Source organism: Cervus canadensis, chromosome 2 (genome assembly GCF_019320065.1).
Source record: "Cervus canadensis isolate Bull #8, Minnesota chromosome 2, ASM1932006v1, whole genome shotgun sequence".
NCBI lineage: Eukaryota > Metazoa > Chordata > Mammalia > Artiodactyla > Cervidae > Cervus > Cervus canadensis.
The window spans coordinates 79,772,686-79,796,802 of record NC_057387.1 but is presented as its reverse complement, the minus strand read 5'-3'; the positions used below and the strand labels follow the sequence as shown (position 1 = coordinate 79,796,802).

General features: G+C 41.4%; 1 protein-coding gene across 4 annotated transcripts in view; it reads left to right on the top strand.

Moving 5' to 3' along the window:
• The window catches only part of NFIA (nuclear factor I A), a 396,205-nt gene extending 372,736 nt beyond the window's left edge, over positions 1-23,469 (top strand). For all 4 annotated transcript variants that reach the window (XM_043461143.1, XM_043461142.1, XM_043461144.1 and 1 more), the window contains one exon: positions 16,072-23,469. In XM_043461143.1, coding sequence (XP_043317078.1) covers positions 16,072-16,089 — 18 coding nt within the window. In that variant the 3' untranslated portion in view covers positions 16,090-23,469. The remainder of the gene's footprint in view (positions 1-16,071) is intronic.
• Positions 23,470-24,117: the final 648 nt, after the last annotated feature.

Sequence of the window (24,117 nt, the reverse complement as noted above, 5' to 3'; positions counted from 1 at the left end):
CAGACCAGCACAAGTTGTGATTCACCAGCACAAATTTTTTGTGTTTTTTTTTTTAGCACAAGTTTTTTAAATACAAAAAAAAGAAAAAGAAGAGTGTGCATTTCTTTTATTATCTTTTCTCTGTTTCATATTTTTGGCATCTTTTTTATTTTTAGGGAAAAAATTCTGTTTGCAGGTCCTTTTCTTAAAATTTTTGGAGCTCTGGCTCCCATCTCCTTTGAATTAAGGTTATTTAAAGTTGTTTATAGGATGACTCAGACACATGTACCCCATGCCATTTTTTAAAATTTATTTCTTTGCCACACTGTGAGGCTTCTGGGATCTTCGTTCCCCAATCAGGGGTTGAACCCAGGCCCTTGTCAGTGAGAGCATGGAGTCCTAACCACTGAACCTCTGGGGAATCCCCCCGCATACTCCCATAGCACTTTAAAATCCATTTTAAGATGCCAGTGCTTTAAGAAGTTACTTTTATTAAAACAGCCCCTGTGAACTAGAGGGCCCAGCCTCAGGGAGTTGAAATGATTTGTGAGGCCATACAGATAATCGGAGATAAGGTCAGCCTGAGAGGCAGGGTATCTGACACCAGGGGAAAAGGGACTGGTAGTTTTGTGGTGTGGCTGAGGATATGGGTGCACAGTTTCTGTTTTACAGAGGTGTTTTATAGAAGCTCATTATCCCTTAGAGCTTCCCTGGTGGCTCAGCAGTAAAGAATCTGCCTGCAATGCAGGAGACATGGGTTCAGTCCCTGGGTTAGGAAGATCCCCTGGTGAAGGAAATGGCAACCCACTCTAGTATTCTTGCCTGAGAAATCCCATGGGCACATGAGCCTGGTGGGCTACAGTCACTGGGGTTGCAAAGAATCAGACACGACTTAGCAACTAAACAACAAATACCCATAGACTGACCCAAGTGCATTGGAATCTTGAGAAACAAAAGGTTCACCTTGCAGAGTTTATCTTCACACACTACCACCTAGTATTGTGGGTGTGGGTGGGTGAGTATTAAACCCGTGCTTCTGTCTGTGCTCTGGGGTAGCTTTCAGTGGCATATTTTTCTAACTTCTGTCCTTCACAGTGCAGACAAAGGTTAAAACTCCCATCTACTTTCACAGGCAAACACTTGAAAGTGCTTCTACAAGAGGCAGGGAGTAGGGAGGACCTTTGATTTAAAGTTCAACATTTACATTTGTAATTTTGACTAATTTCTGTGCTCACATTAATTAAATTGAAATTGTTTAATTAGAATAAAACTGAAATTGATCATTAGGATTAATTTAACCTGATAGGCTTTGTGTGCCTTTCTAGACAAATATTATGAAATACAGTGATAATGAAGCAGTGAGAGGTATAATTTCACATCTAATAATGATCTTAATATCTGCCAGTTGTTCTTTCTGCTATCAGGATAGCTCTGAATGTTGCTGTTTGTTACATCATTACCATTCAGCTAAGACCATGCTGTATCTCTCCACTGGTGTCTTCCCAAATATTTTTTCCTGTGAAAGTCTAAAGATGTACCAAATTCTCTTCAGCCCTCCCTCCTAGTAACGTCATTCTTCCCCTTTCCCTCACCCCACCATCTTCCAGGAAGGCTGTTTGCTTGGCCCTTCCCCTGGGCCTTGTATCACAATGACCTTTGTAAAACAAGAACTGCAGAATGACACTCCTTATGGAATTCACTAGTACTCCCCAGTTCTGGGGTCAGTGCTATCAAATCTGGACTGTCCCTCTGTCCTGTTCCTGGCTGATTGCTACGATTAAGAACCAGGCACAGAGCTAAGCTGCATAGAAAGAGGAGGGGTTGTAACCCCTGAATAACTCTTAAGGGGTGGGAGAGAAAAGACAGCTTTTCCAAGTGTCCAGTGTGCACCCAGGGAATAGCTTGCCATCTTCATCCTGTGCCTTCTAGGTAGCTCCATCCAATGAGCATGTTTCCAAATTTGGTGCCTTTTGTTTCTGAAAGAAAATTCCCGAAAGATGAGATTACTGTTTCGCCATAAGATTTGGCATAAATGAAAGAATGTTAGATCTGCATCTGCCTACCAACACTTTGAAAGAAAGTGAAAGTGTTAGTTATTCAGTTGTGTCTAACTCTGTGACCCCATGCACTGTAGCCTACCAGGTTCCTCTGTTCATGGGATTCTCCAGGCAAGAATACAGGAGTAGGTTGCCATTCCCTCCTCCAGGGAATCTTCCCAACCCCGGGATTGATCTCGGGTCTCCTACATTGCAGGCGAATTCTTTACCATCTGAGCCACTAAAGAAGCCCAAATAACACACTGATGAATGTAAAGCTTTTTGAACTATCAAGCCAACTATCAAATTATTTTGTCTTCAGAAGAATTAAGATCTGCATGGATAAATTAAATCTTCAGGAAAATCTGTAAAGTATTTGAATTTCAGATTCCTCCTATCCACCATTTTGCTAGAGTTACTTAAAAAAAAAGTAACATCAGGAGTTATGTTTCCTACAGCAACCCTTAGGGCAGAAGTTCAAAGTATAGTGGAGAATGAGTTAAAATTAGGTAGATATTTAGGAGTAAGAAAAAAGAGAAACAAAAACTAGACAAAAGAAAGACGACGTGATTCTCAGTATTTTGGGAATGAGTAGTCAATAGGATAGTAGCGATTACTGCATATGCAAATTATTATCTTTCTGCAGCTTGGCCAGTCATTCCTGGCCAAAGACAGAGAAGTTGGTAGAGTTGTAAGCCCTGATTTCATTCAGTCATCATAAGTAAACTGCTGCCCCCAAAGAAACTAATTTTATCATTCGTTTTTATAGAATATCACCTATGTGGATTCTACTTATATTCATGTCTTTATCCAATAGAAGAAACTTACTATGTTCATAGCAAAGGGTTTTATTTGGAAGCATATTCATATTTCATTGGGTTTTTAAAAATCCTTCATGTTTCTCTTGCATTTGAGTTAGGCTAAGTTCAAGAGATTGAGAAAAAGAGGAGAAAGCCAGCATAGCCATGCTGTTATTGTATTGGTCCAAGAAAAGTGATTTTGTGTTATGTACTAGGGCCAAAAAGCTATATGGACTAGCATACAGAGATGAGGTTTCTGTCTTCCTCATGTCAGAAAAGCAGATGCACAGATAGAAAAAGCATCACCTTAGTTTAATAGCTTAGTTTAACTTACGTTAAAAAACAAAACACTTTCATATTTTCATATATTATTTCATCCTCACAACTACCATGCTAGGAAGATGTTCTTAATCAGAGGCACAAATGGAGACCAGAATCATGATGGACTCAGTCCATCCTCCCTGAACCGGTTTCTTCTCTGAGCCCCCACAGCAGTGCTTTCTTTTAAACTGTTTTCTGACTTATCACCTGTCGCTGTGCAGGGATGCAGCTGCTGAACCTGAAGTACTGGGAATGTCACAACCTACCACGCCGGGTACGCTCACCTATCAGGAAAGAACGGCTTGCTCCAGGGCTGAAGATGCTGTAGAGTAATGCTCAGTGTTGCAGCACTGGTTTATCCTTGTTGTACCCAATTTCTTGCTAACTCAAATTCACACAGAAGTTGAGTGGCAGAGTCCCTGGTGTTATTTCTCCAGCTTTCCTTCCAATTCTGTCCACAAAAACCATTGCTTCTTTCACTGAACTCCCGGCCCCTTGCTTAGCAAAGAGATTGAGTCTTAACCTCAGTCAGCCAGGAAACCAGTTCTCCCCAGATTGGTTTCTATGAGCATTTCAGAATCCCTCCTTCAGTTCTTCCTGCTTCTAACCCAAGATAGCCATTTCATCCTCTCTAGTATAACTTTATTGACCTGAGATCTTTTCAACCCTTAGATTTTTTTTCATAAACATAATAAGAGATCCCTTCTGAATTGGGGATATTTCTGTTCATAACACCTTTTAACTGCATTTTTCAAGTCAGAAAACCAGCTTATGCAAACCCTAGATCTTATCTTTGAAGAGTATAAATATGCATTGACCACTTTCCACAAAGAGTTGAAAATGGTTGCAAGGAAATCCAGAGTCATGACTATGGAATTCTAGAATATGCATCTAAAATCTTTTTAACTATTAATAGAATGTTAACACTAAAACCTTACTGGGAAAATTAAGAAAATTCTGTTTTCTAGGCCCAGCCTTCTCTTTCTTTCCCTCTTTCTTTGACTTTATAGTACATCTGAGGAAACTTTTAATACTATCCAAAGCTTGGTGTTGCCTGGCCTCTGAGTCTAAAATGCTTGAGAAAGCAGTACAGATTCCAACTGTAACACATTCCTCCCCCAAGCCTTGGAAACTAGCTTACTGAGGCCGGCAGAGTTCAGAGAGAGCACATGTAAATGAGGCTCAGTTATAAACTCCTGAGGAGTGTTTTATTTAGTTTAAACCTGAACCTGAACTTGTAAACGTGTTCCTGGAGAACAACACAGAAAGCTGGTGCAGTGTAACAGGAAGCCATATTTCAGCTCAGACAATTCACTTCTTTGAGAGAAAGAAAAGTCTTCAAGTCTTTTTTTTTTTAACTGAACCGCCTTTAGGATAGCACACGGTGACATCTCTGCAAGAGGTTGTGATTGCAGAATCAGAATGACAGTTAATATGTGTCATTTGAACTTGCCACCAGTTTTTCAAAGTGAATTATAGGATCTCTTAGCCATATGGTGATTTAACAAGAGAAAAGAATATTTAAAAAGCCAATGAACATATAACCGTCATCCAACCTGTAATTGGATTCATTAAAATATAATAAAGTGATAGGAGAGGTATGGAACTATTCCAAATCAGTACTGTGTGCATGAGTTCCGAGGCTGTTCCTAAATCTCAGTTACTAGGAGAACACTGGCAAATAGAACTCATCTGAAAGCAAAGTAAGTGATTTTGTTTGCATGCTTGATTTTATGACATATTCTTAAATATGTCTTCTGGCTTCCCTGGTGGCTCAAATGGTAAAGAATCTACCTGCAGTGAGGGAGATCTGGGTTTGATCCGTGAGTCGGCAAGATCCCCTGGAGAGGAAATGGCAAAGCACACCAGTGTTCTTACCTGGAGAATTCCATGGACAGAGGAGCCTGGCGGGCAACAGTCCATGGGGTCGCAGAGTCAGGCACGACTGAGTGATTAACACTTTCACTAAACATGTCTTAAGTAATCTTTACTTAGGAGATCACCATTTTTGAAGTCATTACTAAAAAGGTAAAAATGAATTAAATTTTCTGCGTTAGAATGATGCTGCCTCTTTCTAAGAAGTAGGGATCTATATTCCTGACAGGGAAGCCTCGTAGCTCTGGTGATCCCATAGATAATGTTCACAGTGATATCATTGATAGGACCCTTGACAGAGACTGTGAATACTATGGGATCTCACCTTTGCACAATTCCCCAACCCATCTCTACCAAGAAGCTTCCCACTCACCTCCACTGGAAATATTCAGGAAGAATCTAATTGTTTATAGTAATGAATATTGCTTAGTTGTAAGTTTAATCTACAAATTTAAAAGGAAATAAATCTGAACATAAAAAGCATTTGCTGTTTCAGCATTAAAAAAAAAAATACTATCATTTGAAACTGCCGACTCCCCCATGTGGGTTTGTTTTGCAAGTCACGTCTTAACAAAGACAAGTTTTGTTGTCATAAAACCCTAAATCCCACCACATTTTCAGAAGAAGGAGTAAAGCATTGTTCGCTTATCCCCGGTCTGTGCTTTCTGGGATGTCACACAAGAGATTTGACTGGGCTTGGGAAAATCATTCCATTTTTATCCGGGGCAATCGGCTCCAATGAAACCCCAGCCCCTTCTGTGACATCTAGATCACATCAGTGTTTCCTGTGATAATGCTGCTTACGTTTTAGGCCAGTATTTCAAAGTTTTGTCTCTACGTGTCTTATTTCCTCCCCCAAATAACAGAATAATATTATAATAACTGGTATACAAGGGCTGTTCTACAGATAAGTTGGACCCCTGACTTCCCACAGACTAGAATCTGGTCTCTGACTTTTTCCATAGTCAAGCTCATTCCAACCTCAGTGAGGGGTAGGAACAGTTTTATCCCTGCCTCTCGCATCTACACAGTGAATGAGGAAAAAGGATGACCCCTGCACCTGTAAGGCTGAAAAGCAGGCGCTCCCAGAAGGTGCAGGTATCGCAATGGGATCTTTATAGTGTGAGTCCCAGGGCAGCCGGAGACTGAGCTGAGACTTGAGCCGCGGCCCCTGCCTCGCAGTCCAGTGCCGAGTTGCTTCTTGCTGCTCTCTTGCTCTCTTCTGTCAAGAATCTGAGAGCAAAGATGTACAGTCTCCTTCGCATTCCATCCAAATCCCACCCCTGCACCTCACTTCTTTGGCTCCATACAGAAGCCCCCAACCCCACTGCCAGTTGAGCGTGCTCTCTTCCTTTCCCTTAATCCAGTGAACGGAGTAGGACGGGCAGCTGGTTTGCAGAGTCTTTGAGAGGGTAGAGGTCTTCCCTTATTCCTGTGGGGGCGGAAGCACAGATGTAGAAAGAGAGAGAGAGAGACTGGCTGGAAGGGTGGGAGGAGGCAGGAAAGGGGACTGAAAAGGACAGAAGAAAGGACCTTGGACAGTGAATAGAGGAGGACGAAAGGGGTCAGAAGCAAAGAGCCATGCTCAGGGCCAAGCAAAAAAGCACCTGTTGGGGGGTGGTAACGGGCACAGGTGCCAAGTGCCATCCAGTGCCTAAAGGGGACTCCTTGGCTGGGAAGGTTAGTTTGGAAATTTGTTTCTGGCCAAGTAGCAGATCTTCTGTCATACTCACGCAGGAATGTCTCTGGGAGAGTTTTTGAAGTAACTGGACTTTTCACTTCAGTGTCATTTTCCCCCTCACCAGATTTTATCTACCTGCACCACTGAAATGGTAAATTTGCATGTTAGGTTTCCTGTGAACCTGAGTCATGTTTGGGAAGAGCTTTTCAGCTCTGGGGGAAGAGCAGGAGTAGGGAGGCAGGCCATGGCATGATTATTGTAATGCGGCCACGCTCTGCTGAGCGCCGACCTCCACTCCCACGCCTCTCTTTTTAAATCAGAAAGGTTACCTCCCTGGGCCACCATTGGGCCAGCCCCAAGTGTGACTGTCTGCACTTGTTAGACAGCAGGCGTTTAATTAAAATTGGAATCCAATGTGTAGAAAACATACATTTTTTTTCACTTCATAGCTCTCCGCAGGAAGTCATACTCTCTTCCTGCCCTGCTCCCCTCAACTCTCCCCACCACCAAAAAAGAAAAAAAAAACAAGAAGACAGACTAAGGGAAAGATTATTTCACTGTTGAAAATCAGAAATTACAAAGGGCTGGGCTGCCTTCTTTAATTTTGCCTTTAGGGTTGACATCAGCCAATGATAAAGCCTGTATTGTATCTTCAGCCCAGAGCTAGCTTTTTTTATGGCTAACTTCCCGTGTGGAAAAGGACTTGTCCCATTTCAGAGTGTTAAAATACAGCATTTAATGAATTATAACTAAAATTTTTCACCTTACTTTTGCCCAATCAAAGGAGTTGGTTGATGCCTTCTGATATTTGGCTGGACTTTGTGGAATCAGAAACAAAAAATTGAAAGGGCAAATAAGAGACACAGGACCCTAGCTGAACACTCAACCCCCAAACACCCTGGCCACCGCCTTTTCCACCGCAGAGCCACCCAGCGCCCTGTCTGGGCTCCTCCCAGAACATTCCGCTGTGCCATCGTGGCCAAACGGATAGGAACTCTGGACAATTTCATCGGGTCCTTGTCCCCTTAATCTCCATGCTGCACCTCAGATCTGAAGCAGCTTCCGTGGTGCGGGCTCACTTTAATGGATAATCTATTTTTCATGAAAAAGCAGGAAATAAGCTGTCTCTTTCATAAAAAGATTTACAAAATGTAATCATTGTTGAAATATTCCCTTTGAACTGCCGTGTCCACGGGGGTCTCCGGCTCCCAGAGTCGTGCTTCATTAGAACCCCCTCACAAGCGGCTCCAGAAGGGCAGGTACACTGGTGGGGCCCGCTTTGATGTCTTGAATGAATGAAAGAAAAGCACAATAAAAAAGAGCTGTTGATCAAGCATAAAATACTCTTTAAGCTGACAGAATAGCAGCGTTAACACACCCTAAGCTGCTTTTCGTTTTTCCCTTTTTTCCTCACATTTTCCTGTGCTTTGTGTACAGTGGGGGTTTGTATTTTATAAGAAGTCTCTGATCTATGTAGTATGCCATTCGCTAACAAAAACCAAAATAGGATTGTTTCTGTCCCACTTGGTTGCCTGACTACTCCCTCCCTCCCCCTTCCCTCCCCCAACCCCAGATCCCCTCTCCCCCTCGCCCCCAACTTCCAAGGCGTGCAGTTCAGCCTCGCAAGGCAAGGACCCAAATGCCTTTCATAAACTTGAGCCAATTTCTTTTGTGCGGTTGGTTTCGCTGCTCTGATTTTAATACCGCAATTAAAGACAGATTTTTATTTTCTCAAGAACTTTCTCTTGCAACTGGAGAAACGGAACTGACACAGCTGCTACCTTTAACTAAGAAGTTATATCATTAAATAAGAGGAAGCCGCCTTGTTGAGCGATGCCTTTCCAAGGGAACTGATCCTCTGTAGGTCTCCTGTGGACCTTATGGCCTGTACATACTTCATAGAGAGCCCATCTCCCCTGGCTTTCAGGTTTTCTGCACATGTCTCTCTCAGGCATTAGTTCATTCAGTCCCCACAAAAACTGATAAAGTTGTTAGCTCCATTTTGCAGAGTCTAAAACTGAGACCCAGGGGTGCTGACTTATCTAAGATCATTTAGAAAGTGAAGGTGTTAGTTTCTAAATCTAGGGTTAGTTTGTGACCCCATGGACCGTAGCTCACCAGGCTCCTCTGTCCATGGGGTTCTCCAGGCAAGAATACTGGAGTGGGTCGCCATTTCCTCCTCCAGGGGATCCAACCGACCTAGGGATCGAACCCCGGTCTCCTGCATTGCAGGCACATTCTTTACCATCTGAGCCACCAGGGAAGCCCCTTTAACTGGCATGTAATGGCATACTAGTTAAATGATGTGAAAAGTGAAAGTGAAAGTCACTCAGTCATGTCTAACTCTTTGCGACCCCATGGTCTATACAGTCCATGGAATTTTCCAGGCCAGAACACTGGAGTGGGTAGCCATTCCCTTCTCCAGGGGATCTTCCCAACCCAGGGATCGAACCCCGGTCTCCCACATTGAGGGCGGATTCTCTCTGTTAACTCTGACTCCAGTGCCCCACCCCTTACCACTCTGCACGCAGCCCTTCAGTAAGTCAGCAGAGCAAATGTGAGTGGCCAGAGTGCAGTTTTTAATTCAGAAGTCTTTGATTTCGTGAGGTAAAAGATTACTTGACAAACATGTAAAGGGAGGCCAGAAAAAAGAACTTTGCTTGATGGTGAGGCAGACACTAGAGCAAGTTGGAATATGGTAAAAGGGTCAGACTCTGGAACAACCGTCGGAATAATTGGATTGTGTATGTACTCTCAAGGTTTGGAGGTGCTGGATGGCTTATTGGGTAAAAAGATTAGTGTTTTCCCGTCTTGAGGTTTGAACCAAATGGAGGTCTTGGCCGGGAACAGCATGGTCACTCTCCAGGGAGCGGTGGTTTGGACAACTCCTCTGCGCCGTAGTAAGCAGGCAGCTGTCCATGTTACAAAACTATTGCACACGCTACGGCTGCAGTTGGCCCCACTGCAAGAGCTCTTCAATCAGAACTCCCTGGGGTGGCTTGTGGAGACCTGCATGTCTCTGGGGAGAGCACCTGTCATTCAGGGAGATGTGAACGTGAGCCATGAGCATGGATGTGGCACAGCCATTCTAGAAGTCACCCATCTAAACAACTTGTTGGGGTAACTGACACCAGTCTTTGGGCTTCCCTGGTGGCTCAGATGGTAAAGAATCTGCCTGCTAATGCAGGAGACACAGGTTTGATCCCTGGGTCGGGAAGATTCCCATTGGAGAAGGGAATGCCAACCCACTCCAGTATTCTTGCTTGGAGAATTCCATGATCAGAGGAGCCTGGTGGGCTACAGTCCATGGCCTCGCAAAGAGCTGGACACGAGTGAGGGACTAACACTTTCACTTTTCAGTTTTGGAACCTTGGAGATTTCTTCCTTTATTCAACAGTGTTTATTAAGTCACCAGGCAAGACACCGGAGATGTCACACGCAAGAAGACAGTTTGTTTTCTTGGGGAGAAAATAGGCAATTACAGTTCAATGACTGTGACAGAGGTAAACCCAGGAACTAAAGGCCTGGAGAAAGACCCTTAGGAAGAAGGGGCTGCTAATCTGAGAAAGCAAGGACTAGCAAGTGTGAGCAAAGCCAAGGAGAGAGGGATAGCTCTGCCAAGTTCCAGCAGGGAGAAAGCATTTGGCTTTGGGGGACCTGGAAGAAGTGTAACCCAGCACAAATATTGAGCATAAGCAGCGAAAAGATAAGGCCGCAAAGGTGAGCAGGGCTAATCATGGCCCATTACTATTTTAATAGCTTCCTGTATAATAAACAAGTCTTGGTTTAGCATTATTGAAAGCAGGCTTTCTTTAACAAAATCAGACAGGAAAAATGGCTGCAGAGATCATAGCCTGTGGCTGGCAAGACCAATAACTGACACCTAGGTGCAGGGTGTCACCTTTGTCGGAAGAAACCAGTATCCCCATGCCATGAAGAATGGCCCTACAGTAGTCTTCTAGGGGCCCAAGGACAGAGTTGTGCTTACTTGAAGTCACACAACTAGTCAGTGGAAAAGATAGGACTCGGTCCTGGGTCCCTTGGACATTGAATACCCAGCCTCATCAGCTGATGTAAGTTTTCAAACATCCAACCATGAGAAGAGCAGGGTAACTGGTCTCTTGAAGGATACTGGAGTCTAAGATCCAGGACCTTCTTTCTGCAGGACAACTCCTTGGGAGCAGGTACCATATTTGTTGTACTCATGTTCCCGGAGCCTAGTGTTATCAAGCACACAGTAGGATGCTCAACACTTGTTAAATAAGTGAAGTACTCCCAAATGAGGTATACTAACGTCAGAATCCAGGAGTGGACTCCAAGGTCTTGTCCATTTCCATTGAATCAGAGGAGGCAAGGGAGGCTACCCGGCTTCTGGCTGATTTGCCAAGGACAACTCATTTGGACTAAACAGTGGGCTTTCGCTCATCCAAACAAGAACAGGAAGCCAAAAATGACTAACTGGATTAATGACCCAGCAGAGATAGCATCTCCTCCAGAGAGAAGTCAAGATGTTGACCGCAACTCCTGCAGTGCTAGTTGGCAGCATCCTCTTCAGGGGCTGATGGAGTATGAAGGAGTGGAAAGTGGGGGCAGAGGCCTCCCTGTATTTGCATGTTTCTGCTCTCTGTGTGTGAATGTCCTGAAATAACCCACCTTGCCTGGAGAAGAAAGCAAAGTGTCACACCCAGTTCTGGATTCCACATTAACAACCTCCTTCCGCGGTGTTCAACTTTGCCCTTGAGGCCTTTTGTTTAACTTTTTAATTTGAAAAACAGATTCTGCTGCGTCACAGTCTGTTCCGCCCTCCCCGCCCCCCACCGCAGCACCCTCTCTTTTTTTTGGTTAAAGTAAAATACAGCTATCTCAAACAGACTTGCATTTCCTTTTGTTTCTGAAATATGCATCCTGCCCTCTTAGTGAAAAGTGCATATAAAAGCCATTTTAAAATTCATTATTCACATTAGAATGTTTGATGTTAACTAAAGAAATTGAGTCTTCATCTACCATGTTTTAGGCACCCTTATGACCAAATTTTGGAAAATAGCCTCGGTTTCCTAATTGCTCTCCCCTCAGGAGAGGAAAGAGACTGCCACCGTCAAAGGTACCGAGTGCCATTTCAGGCTTCCTGCTTACGATGAAGCCGGATAGATGTTGTTTATGGTTCATAAAACCTGACTACTGTGAGTATTCCAGAATCCTGGCAGAATGGGATTCGAACTTTCATGGAGCTGTAAATTAAGGGGTGGGATGTGTGATAAAACTCCTTAGAAAAAAGTGGGGGTGGGGGGTGGGGGGAGTCGTGCTGCAATGGTTAAATGAAATTTTATAAGCACATTCAGTGTGGAGCTGTTTTGCATTACATGAGTTGAATACCTTAGAGACGCCACATCTGCAGGCACTTTATTAAATCCTTAGTCAGCACTTTCCAACCTGATGAGATTACTTCTTCATTTGACTGGAGAAGAGGAAAGCTGAGCTCTGGTCCTGGACTGCAGATTTCTTTTGATGTTTCACCTTGAACACTGAGAGAGGACAATCAGCCCCACTTCCAGCCCCCTCCTCACCATCTTAGCACATCCCAAGCTGTAGAAACTGTGGCTGTAACAGAGTAATTTTCCCTAACTCTAACCTCCGTGAGAGTGTGGATTTATGGACCTCCAAAACAACTATAGCTGAGAGTTCCCAAGGGAAAAAAAATGAAAAAATAGATCAAAGCTCTATGTTTACTTCCTTAATGTAAATGTATCAAGATAACATCATCTGATATTGTATTGTAATATTGAAATTCACTGTAGATAAGGGACAAGGGGTTCCTTTGTAGTCCATCTGGATACAGTAGGTTAGATTAAAGGGCTATAAAATATGAAGGCAGAAACCATATGAAATCTAAGCTTGTGTTAGTAAATATCTGAAGACAATTTTTTGACTCTCCGTTAATGAATTTTGTTTAATGTGGCAACATTTTCCCAGTGATTTGCTCCTCAACCCCAACAATTTAACAATCTCAGATTTCTTTCATATTTTTCTTGTATGACCCAACAAGAAAATGCCCAGAATTATTCGTCAAGTAATGTTTTGAAACTTGCACTGCTTGAATTATAGATTTTGTAAGAGAATGTCACAAGAGAAAAATGGGCTTTTCCAAACATTATCTTGTTCATTGGACATTATTCATTGTTCATGGAAGTTTTTAAAAATCGAGTGGCTTAGACATGTGCAACTATCACACTCATCATAATGGAATTAAGGAAGGTCTTCAGCTACAAACTGGTCATGAGAACATTTGATGAAATGAATGGATTCTATTTTTTAGTATTATAGTTGCTTATCTGCCATCACTATGAATAAATGATTTAATCAAGGAGCCCTCATTCAAAAGGGAAAAAAATTCCCTGTGTAGTTCCCCTAACCAGCTGACTTCCCATTCTGGAAAGCCTTGGTCAAGTAGCTGGGTTAATTGTCATGAAGATTAGTGTAATGTTGAAATAAGGACTAATGGTCAAATTACAGGAGTGAAAAAGTTTAAGAATAGGTTTTGGTTTGGGCCTGAAAGGGTTAATTAAGTTTTTTTCACGGCTTATTAAAGACCCCCAACCCAGGCCTTCAGGAGTCATATTGACACCCCACCCCAGGGCAACTCTCTCCTCTGGTGACATGTTGCTGGTCAGAGCACAATAGTCTTCTGTGTCTGCAAATCATTGCTAAAATCATCTCAAGGAAAAAAAAAAAGTTTGAAAGCTTTAACGTTAGACAAAAGCCCAAGAGCTGCACTGCGCAGCTCAAAAACCCGGAGTCAGCAACTTCTATTGATTAAAAACTAACCTTTAAAGTAACTCTGAGAGTGTGTGGTTAGCATTTAAATTTAAACATGTCATGAGTTGATTTGTGTTACTGAATACCAACTCAGAAGGAGTAACATTCACATCGCATTTTTTTTCTAATTCCCTTAAGCAGCTAAAGTATTTCATGAAATGTCAATAGGGCAAAAAGAAAAGGGGCGGGGGGGACAGCCAATGCTGGGCCTTGTAGTTTTCTTTCCCATGCAAATATTCACACACACACACACACACACACACACACACACACACACCCGAAAGAAAAGTGTGGAGAGTGAAACACAATAATTAGTCCTTTGTCTAACTTTCCCAAGTGCCAGAGAAAGACAGATTAATTAAATATACAACAGTGTTGGTTTTTGGAGTGGGGGTCTCGCTTGCTGGGTAGGTCATAAATTAGGCAGAATAAATACTTCAATGTGTTTGCAGTGGGCCTGCTACGTCAGAGCCACTGGAAGGTTGGTGGGAGGAGAGCGGAGGGTTTCTTGCTAATGATAGTCACGTCTGGGTCTGTCTGGTTGCTCTTAGCAACCAGACATGATGTAACACCAGGATGAACTTGAACTTGGGGGACTTGAAAAGAGAACAATAGACCAGAGCAATCAATAAAGCCTATTTCAGTGAAGGATTACAGAGCTGCTCTGGGGTAACCTTGTCGGCAAGGCACACACTGAATAGTAAGATGTGTGAAGAAACTTTTTTTTCCTTTGCTTTGCTTTTTAAGAGAAGTGTAGAGGCACTGCAGATTTTTGTGGTGCACTGAGGTTGTGTCCAGAAACTGTGGAATGGAAAACTGCTCCCCCTACTGACTCACTGGGTCCGAGGCGCTTGCTTCGAGAACTACGACGCAGCGTCAGATTTAAAGTCTGGAATTTCACAACTGACTTAGAAAGTGTGAGAACAGACATTGTCAGCGTGATTCGCCGCATCCAAAGTTTGAGACTGGTTGGTTCCAGGGAGAACTCGCCTCTAACTCGGATCTGCGTCAGCTATGCGGGAGTCCAGCTAGAAATATGGTTTGGAGTCTGCCTCCCGGTTCCTCTCTTCCCCCCTCTTCTTTCTTTTGTCCAGTTCGATTTAGGCCCTGTGTATTTGCCAGGATGATTTCCTTTCAGGACACAAGAGGCTTTATTGTGCTTCTCAAAGCATGTGGTCAAAGAATAACATCTAAAAGTATACAGGATGAGTAGTTTTTCGGTTTAGACTTTACGTTTTTTTTTTTTTCCCTTCAAGTCCTCTGGAAATCAAAGGTAGCTTGTGTGACCAGGAAATCTTATCCCAACCTCCATGTAGCTATCATTTTGCCATTTATCCTGGGATCAAACGAGTCCTTGCTTTACCTAATTGAATCTCTTGGACACGGATGAGCCTTCATCTGACTGAATCAACCCAAATGCAACCCTTTCTGATAGTGTCAGCTCAGAGATTTCAGAAGCATTTAATTTTGCTTGAGGTTGATGATTTTTCTGTGAATAAATGTGGTGAATTTGGTAGGGTAGCTCTGGAGAAAAGTTGGCAAAAGCCATGTACTTTTTTATTTCACTTGAGAAACTGACTCTGATACTAAACCATAATTGGTCACTTTGTTTAGCTAACAGAGAAAGAAGTACCAGTATATAGAGTGACATATCACCAGACTATTGCCCAAAGCTAATCGCCTAAGGGCTTATGAAAGGAAAAGGTAACTGGTAACTGGGTCCAGCAGTTATATGCAAGGCTGTAAATAAATGTCAAATGAGCAAAAGCATGCATGAGGGCTGTGCATGTGGCCTCATTTTTTCCTTTGGATATTATGGTAAAATCTTTGATACCAGTTGATGATTATATGTCATTTTTTAAAATTTTATTTTAGAAATATTGAGCTGAGAGGAGCATTTTACATCATAAAATCTACTTCATGCACATCTAAGGAGACTGAGTAGAAGAGAGATGCTATGACTTGTCCAAAATCACCCAGGATTCTTGGTACAACACTTGTCCGTACTTGAGCTCCGTTTACTCTTCTATCGCTTTTGATCCTCTGTGCCTGTTACGAGAACATTGTAATAACATCTCATTGAAAAGGAGATGTTGTGAGATTCATCAGAGAAGACATCCATGATGATACAAAACCTCTCCCCTCACCCACTCTCCATTCATTCCACTCTTCTTTGTTTGGAAGCCTGTATTCCAGGCACTGAGCTAGGCACTGAGGGTTCAATAAAAAAACCAGGTGATCGAGCTTCCTGCTCTGCTATAGCTGCCCTCACCAGATTGGAACACCCATACCATGTATGTGTTTCGAGCAGACATAAATACTTGGTCGTGCAAGTTACACTCAGAACACTGGCAACCCCCAACAAAGACACTGAGTTTCAACTTCAGAAGAGTAAGATCAGTTTCAGAGTCTTAAGGTTTACCATTCATCATTCTTTTACTTTTACCAGTGAAAACCCCCCTTTATCCCTAACATAGATCTTGATTTCACCAGTGGAAAGGCCACAGTAAAAATGTGTTATTTTCCAAATTGTAGCTCTAATTGCACTTTTCCTCTTGTCTTCCAGTCCTGGTACCTGGGATAAAAGTCGCAGCGTCCCACCATCCACCAGACAGACCACCTGACCCCTTCTCAACTCTGTAACATGGACGCATCCTCAACCCAGCGCGGTTACAACTTCACTGTCACTGGAAGGGGAGAATCAAATCAACTTGTACATGGAAACAGCAAGCATTATGGTCCAACAGCAAAGGCCATAACCTTTTGGGATTTTTTTTTTAATACTTTAGGAACTGTTGTAATTTTCTCATATGGTGCTGGAAATGGTTGGGCTTTGTAACATTTGAAGTGTTTCCGTGGTTGCGTGAGCATTAGGCAGTGTGGCTAGAGAAGGTCTACCCATGCTCACTGACTTCCTGTTGTAACACACTTTCTTTACGGAGCCCGGCTGTTTCACAGTATTTCATGAATTTACCCACACCGGTGTGAGCCTCTTTGAGCAATCAGGAGGCACTTGGAGAACTAAATCTTTTGTAGTAGCTGAGATCTGCAATATATATAACTTACGGGACAGTCAAAGGGCAATGTTTTTCTGTAACATATTGGGAAAAGAAATCGCAGTTATGTTCCTTTTTTGTTTTTTCTTTTAGTTTGGTTTGGTTCAGCAGTCAGCCGTTAACTAGATAACATGGCCCGGAAGGACAGTGAATCCACTCACGTTGCAGAATAATTCCGAAAATGGCAAACTACTACTACTACTATTCAGTTTTTTAAAAGTTTTGAAATGCTGCACTTACATTTAAAAAAAAAAAACATTTTTTCAACAATTTCAACAATGACACAAATTCACATGGAAATGGGGAAGATGGTCTGTTTTGACAGAAACTGACAGGAATCAATCAAAACAATCGAATTTTGAATTGAGTAAAGTGCAATTTCATTGGATAGCTAAATATCTTTGTAAGATAGAGATTGTTGAAAATTCTATTTTTGTTTTTCAAGTCCTTCCACCCCAGGACTCTAAATTATTGGGGTAAAAAACAGCCTTGCAAGAAAAAGGGGAGCTATTTTTGCTTTTTATGTTTTTTATTGTTAAACTTGTATCCCTTTAAAAACTGAAGGAAAATTAAAAAAAAAAAAACAAAAAAACAAATCTAATGGTGCTTTTACCACAATATGTTAACTACATTAAATGCTAATTAATTATTTTCTGTTATCAAAGCACATAACTAAAATAAAATCATGGTATCTGTTAATTTTATAAGCTAGAAGTCACTAGAATGGATTATGCCAATTCTGAAAATTTTTACATGTATCTGGCAACATAGGATTTATCAGTTATCAGACACTTCATTGTTCCAGAGATTGTCCAGAAAATTTAAAGACCTTTGCGCCCCTGAACTGGGCTATGGGAAAATAATTTTAATAATAATAATGAAATCAATACTGAGACAGATGCTGGTGCCCATTCAGATCAAGGGTACTTGTTAGGGAAAAAAGAGTTTGCACCCCCAAATGTCCTGTATCTTATGTAAAAAAAAAATACAAAAAACAAACAAAAAAATAACAAAAAAAAGTGCAAGTGATTTTTCTACCAGACAGCGAAGCACCCCTTTGCTTCCCATGCAACTTCAAGAAGGTTTCCTATACTATACATATATATACGTTCTGGTTGGCGAGCCCTGCTGATCAGAGAAAGTCTCTGCATGTTCTAGTGTTAGTAACTAATTTTTATATAGTTAATGTAGGATAAAGTAGAGTGCATTAAGACACAATATTGTAATCCCTACTCTAGGCACTTGCCTTTAAACTATGTTTTTCAGCCCTTCAGAAGGGTTCTACTACTGTCCTATACAATCAAGTAACTGAAATTCTTGGGAAGACACTTTGCTCCTCATCTTTCCCCCCCGAAACAATGTTGTTTTGTTTTGTTTTTTTTCCTTAATTTGCACGAAAACAAAAATTCCATATCAATGTGCCTTGCCCTGGATAGCGATTATTTGTGGAATTGTTGCACATGCTCCTCTATTGAAAGGGGTTTTTCCCTAGTCAAGCATTTGGAGACACTTTTTGTAAATGTGACTTTTATGTCAGCCATTGTCAGTTTCAACATCTAGAACTAAATAGAGAGTTAGTTGTCCCGCAGATAGGAGTAGTCTTTATTGTCCTCTGTGGTCAGTGGCAGTGCTATTCTGAGATCTGTAGATGCTTAGAATATCAGTATTTTGGATGTTGCTGCATTTTACAATTTATTTGGAGTCTTCCTTTATTTCCCCCCGACCCTGCCCCCAGATATATGAAAATATGCAATACCTGCTTATATCGTGTAGAAAAGCTTAGCAATGATTAATTTTTCTTTTATTTTTTTTATTTGACCAAAGTCGGTGCTGCACTTGACGCAGTGTGTTTTAGGTGTCTGTCTTTGTACTTTTTTTGTGATTTTTGAATGCACGTGCGCAGGAAGGGCTCCTCTTAGAGAAGCAGTCAAACTGTGAAGCACTAAGCTGACCCTGCTTCAAGCAATTTTGTTTTTACAACTGTTCCTTTCACAAGCAAGCCTTAAAAAAAAAAAAAGACAACTTCCCTTTTCTTCAGCTCCCACACCCCATTTTTCTTAGCAGACTGCAGTCAATCCACATTCAATACAAAGTATATAATGCCCATTTTTATATGCACGTTTTTAAACTTCCAAGTTCTGAAAATTGTTTACTGGTTATCTCTATTTAAGGAAAAAAAAATAAAATAAAACATTTTGGATTTTCATATGTGTCTGATAAGTGGTTGAATAGTCGTTTGGCGCTGTTGTATGGTGTGATTGTCAGTATATGGTGTCACTTCCTCTAGCCAGCCAGCATACTTTGCCTTCCCCTATAGCACTTAGCTGGGCATTACTTTATTATGACATATGTGCACTAAAAAAAGAAAAAAAGAGAAAAAAAAGAAAAAAAAATAGCAGCTTTCAGTGCTTCACAGTGAAGGGAAAAAAGCCTAGACAAACATTTTGTCAGAACCTTGCGATAAGCCAAGGTATTACCAGTAAATTGGTTGTATATACAATAAAATTGCACCCTTTTTTTAAAGCAAAACAAACTAAGCAATAGTTTGGGCAGTTTTAGTTGTTTTTAGTAAGCATGTTGTAGTCATGACTGCAAAGAGAGAGATTAACTGCCCACTCAGAAGACATGTAATTTGTATTGTTGTATAGTTTTATCGATTACACTGATTTATTCTACCCTATTTTATAATGCAGGACTTTTGTAATGTTGTTTAAATGAGGAAAAATTTCTGTCAAATTAGCCTAGTGAAATTTCTGATTGTTCATTATAAAGGCAGCGTTCATAGAATGGCTTTTCTTTCTTTCCCGCCCCCCTCTCCCTTTGGGAACTGGATTTAAGTTTAAAACTTTCCTGTTTCCTTTTTTTTTTTTTTTTTGTAAGTATTTAAATACAGTTTTTTGGTTTTTTTTTTTTTTTTCTTTCAATGGTATAGCATATTCCTATGCTTGAGAAGTATAGGTCTACTGAAAAACCATTGTAAATGGACGTTACAGGTATGCTGTATTTTTGAAGGTATTCTGTTGTATTAAGTTTGATGAAGCTAAAATTAGGGAACTCTGAACAGATTTGCAGGAAAAAAAAATGTTTTAAAGGCTTTAAAACATTAGGGAGGCAGTCTAGGGTAATAACGAACAGGGGTTAAGTATTAAACACACTAAGTTATATTTTTGTTCATGTTTCATTGTCCAGAAAGCAGCAGGAAACTGTAGTTTAGTTGTGATCAAGCAGGAAAAAAGAAACATCAACAATACGAGTGTTTAACCTTTTTAGACTCAAAGTCAAGCGAAGATGTCTGAGGAAGATGTTGCTACCTGGGGTGTGTAGACTGACAGACTGAGGGCCATCCACACTTGAAGGCCTAGCCCTTGATTCTGAGACACATTCGAATTTTTTCTCTCCCTTCAAATGGCATTAACAATATTGGCAAAGATAAGTCCCTCAAATAACTCTCCATTTTTTTCTTTGGGAACTGAAGTCAGAGGCACAAACACTAAATCATATCGTTTTCCTGTATCCTTTTTTTTTTTTCTTCTGGCCCATCCTCCTGCCACAAAAACTTGTCTGACCGTTAACGGGCAGAGGCCCTCTTTCCTAAGCCCACTCTCTCCATCCCACACGTTTTTCTTTCCTTTGAGGTCTGAACTAGGTTTTCTGTTTCTTCACACCCTGGCATGACAGTTACTATGTCAGCTCCTCCCCGCCCCCACCCCACAGCCAGGCGTGCGTGGGCCACAGGCGGGCCAAGGTCCACTTCCCGAAGCGTGTATTCTTCACCTTCCAACAGGTGAAGTGCAAAGGAACCCAGACTTCCCAGAGTCACAGTATTCAGACAGCCCACTGGAAGACGCAAAACCCCGTCTCAAAAAGTTTGTCTTTCACTTTTCAAGTCCTTATCCTCACAGGCTTTGAATTCTGTAGTTACAGTGTCATATTTACAAAATCTGGATTGAGAAAAAAAATGCTTTCCTTTTGTTTGTTTTTTTCTTTTTTTGTGGGGAGGGGTTTCTAAGAATGTCATTTAATGTACATGGCATCATGTCTCTGGACGTATCATTTTGTCCATAGTCGTGGTGGTCTCTCTCTCTCTTTCATTTTCTTTCTTTCTTTTTCTTCTTGTCTCTTTTTCCTGGTAGCAGGCCTCCATAGAACAAATTTAAAACACAACTGGCATGGTAATGTACGGAGAGCTTCAGTGGCACCTCACCACCCACCCTCCGAGACCTGTCCTAAGACTTAAGACAGTCTCAGAAAGCTGCACTGCCCCAGCACAGCTTTCATTCAAATCAGCTTTTCCAAGGCCACTTTCGTCCTGAAGTCAATGCATGTATTTACTGTTTGACAGTAAACCCGCTCTGCCTTCTCCACGTCCAAGGCTGTGCATTCGTCTAATTAGTGTCGTGTATGTTTTCCTTTTATTTTTTCCAATAAAAAAGCAGTGGGATGAAAATCGCTTTGATATATAGCAGGTAACATTGAAGCTATTCCATAGCACTTAACTGTAGTGAATACTGTGTCACCAATCCTGAAATCAATTTAATGTTTAATGCAAATCCATTACATGGTGCTATTACAGGCTGACAAAATGATTTACACAAATGTGACAACTTGGGCTCAATTCACTCTGCTTTCCAACAGTGTAAATGCATAGCAGTGTTTATCTGCATGAGAACTATGCACTAATCTATCTGAAGAAAAAAACTATATCAACTTTGGTATCTACTTTCCGTTTACTTCAATCCTTGCCTTTTTGGTCATTGTTATAATGCCAGCTTTAGGACAGAAAGAATTATAAGAAAACCAGCATAATACCTGATATATTAAAATGTAGTGCCTGTGAAATCTGTATTATATTGCTCTTCTGAAGTAAGATTTTTCTACACCGGTAGCCTTCGCTGTCTGTCAGTCAGGACCTTCTGGTATAGGTGATGTAAAATAACCGAACAATATTAATGCATGCTATTCCATAATGCTTAGTGAACTGTATGAATATTACTCAAGATTATGTTAGTCTTTTTTTCTGACTTGGTTCTTGTCAGCTAGGTTTAAAGGTATTTCACTGAGAACGCAAATTCTGTCTTTTCTTGATTTCGGCAGTTTTCAGTATTTTGGAGGTATACATTTACTTAAATTCAGTATTACTTGTGTTTTTGTTTTTGTTTTTTGTTTTCTTTTTCCTAGGGGACAAGCATGGGTGTTTGATTTCAGAAATCAGTCCCTGGCAAGACTTTTGTCTCAAAACAACCATTTGAATTTCAAGAACTCTGCTCTGAAGACACTGAGGACATTTCAAAATGAGGGACATTTCCCTTCACCCTCGACTGAAGCTTTGCCGATACTGAAGCATTTTCTTAGTGGACAATGTTCAGCCAGGTACCCATGCTTGATCCGTCTTCACACCAGACTTCCTCGTATTAAAAGAAAAAAAAAATGAAAAAAAAAAAGTCTTTACAGAATCACGTGGCTATTTAGTTTCATGCACAGTTGCAATATTTTCTTCAAAAATAAAACTCTGTACAAACTTTGGGCCCGATTCATAAGAAAAAGAAATTGGCTATTAACACGGGATTTTTTCTTTTAATATAACTTTTTTTCTTTTTTGGTCTAAATTTGAAATGACTTGCTTCCCAAATGAAATCTTTTATCTCATTTTTTTTTTCCCTAAGCCAGCACTGATCTGCCTTTTATTCCCCTTTTATAATCAATTAGGGGGATGGGGAAATGGAGAGCAGATTTCAGAAATGCTCAAAAAGATAAGAGAGGGCCACCTGCCCTTGAGCATGGTAACAAGGGAGGCAGCAGCATGTAGGGGCAGGACTTTGCCTGAATGCCAGACACCGTGAGTTCCCACAGGAGCGTCACATTTCCTGATGCTATTCAATTCAAAACACACCATTTCCAAAGTGTGTCTGGACCGCAAGAGTATATGGTGAAAGTGCCACCACTAATCCAACCCTACCACCTTCACAGTGGAGAATACCCCCAGGGTGTTCGATGTGAACTTGTGTCTCCATGGTGGTTTCTGGGACAAACGGTGTCCAATGAATGGGGCTATTTTTCCTGCTGTTTTTATGCTCAGCTTCTCAAAATGACAGAAGCTTTTTTCCCTTTTTGATTCTATTTGTGTTATTTTTAATTTTTTTTTTTTAGTAATAGTCTATAACAACACTGTTTTTTTCAAACATCTCAACCGAAGGTCACAAGGCCACTGGCTACGTTGGGATGGAGGCCTGAAAGAGTACACTTTCTCCCTAGTCTCCGACTGCCTTTCTGCACTGTGAAGGCATTTGCTAGCATCACTGCTGAGGTACTGGCCTGACCTAGAGCTCGAGGTTTATCAGATTCTAGGAGGTCCTCAAGGTAGACTTTCAAAGGCAAATACACGACCCCCCTCCCCTGCAGCCCTGACCTCTTACCAGAACAAAGTTCACTGGGGACTTGTCCCAGCACCCTTGGAAATCTGTCTGCTCAAGATATCTCCGTTTTTGTTTTTTGGGGTTTTTTTCTGTTTGTTTTTTTCATTTCAAATTGTGGGAGAAGGGGATTAAACACTTCCAATGATAAGAGATCTGTTGTGAAACTGAACACCCCCCGTGTTAATAAGTTGGTTTGACATTTGTTTTTTATGAGCCGGGCCCCCTGTGCCTCTAGTATACTTGTATTGACTCTCATAGTTACCCTTTTAGTTTGACTGTGTTCTGTGAAAATTTGTAATTGGTTGAGAATCACTGTGGGCGTCCATTCTTATTCAACTAAATCTCCACAGGTTTTTTGAGCTGGTGTGGATTAGTTTAACTCTTGTATTCAACCATTAGTGCTACCACCTTCTCACATTACAATACAATTACTGGAAGCAAGTACTGCATTTCCTATGCAACAAAAAAGGAAAATAAAAAATTGCTAATGCTATGGATGCTGTGTCATCATTTGCTTTAAATCATACCTGGAAGGTGACATTTGAGTGATAGTTATGGGTGTGGATCAGAGTTTCCCCTAAAGACAGCCAGTCTTTGCACCTGTCGCTTGCATCATCCTTGACAGAAGTCAGGCACCCTCCACAGGGTTCTCGTGAGCCATGTTGGCTTTTTTACCTATTTGTGTGTGTGTGTGTGTGCTCAGTCATGTCTGAGAGTTTGCAACCCTATTGACTGTAGCCTGCCAGGCTCCTCTGCACATGGGATTTTCCAGGCAAGAATACTGGAGTGAGTTGCCATTTCCTCTTCCAGGGGATCATCCCGACACAGGGATCAAACCCTTGTCTCTTACATCTCCTGCATTGGCAGGCGGATTCATTACCACTGCACCACCTGGGAAACCCTTTTTACCTACTTAGACAGATGCAAAACTTCACACTCACATAGTGCTTATTGTGTGCTTGAGACTGTTCTCAGTGCTCTAGATTTCTTGTTATTCAATTGCTAAGTCATGTCCAACTCTGCAATCCCATGGACTGCAGCATGCCAGGCTCCTCTGTCCTCCACTATCTCCCGGAGTTTGCTCAAATTCATGTCCATTGAGTCAGTGCTTTAGATAGTGTATCAGTTAAGGCCCAGTCTGGA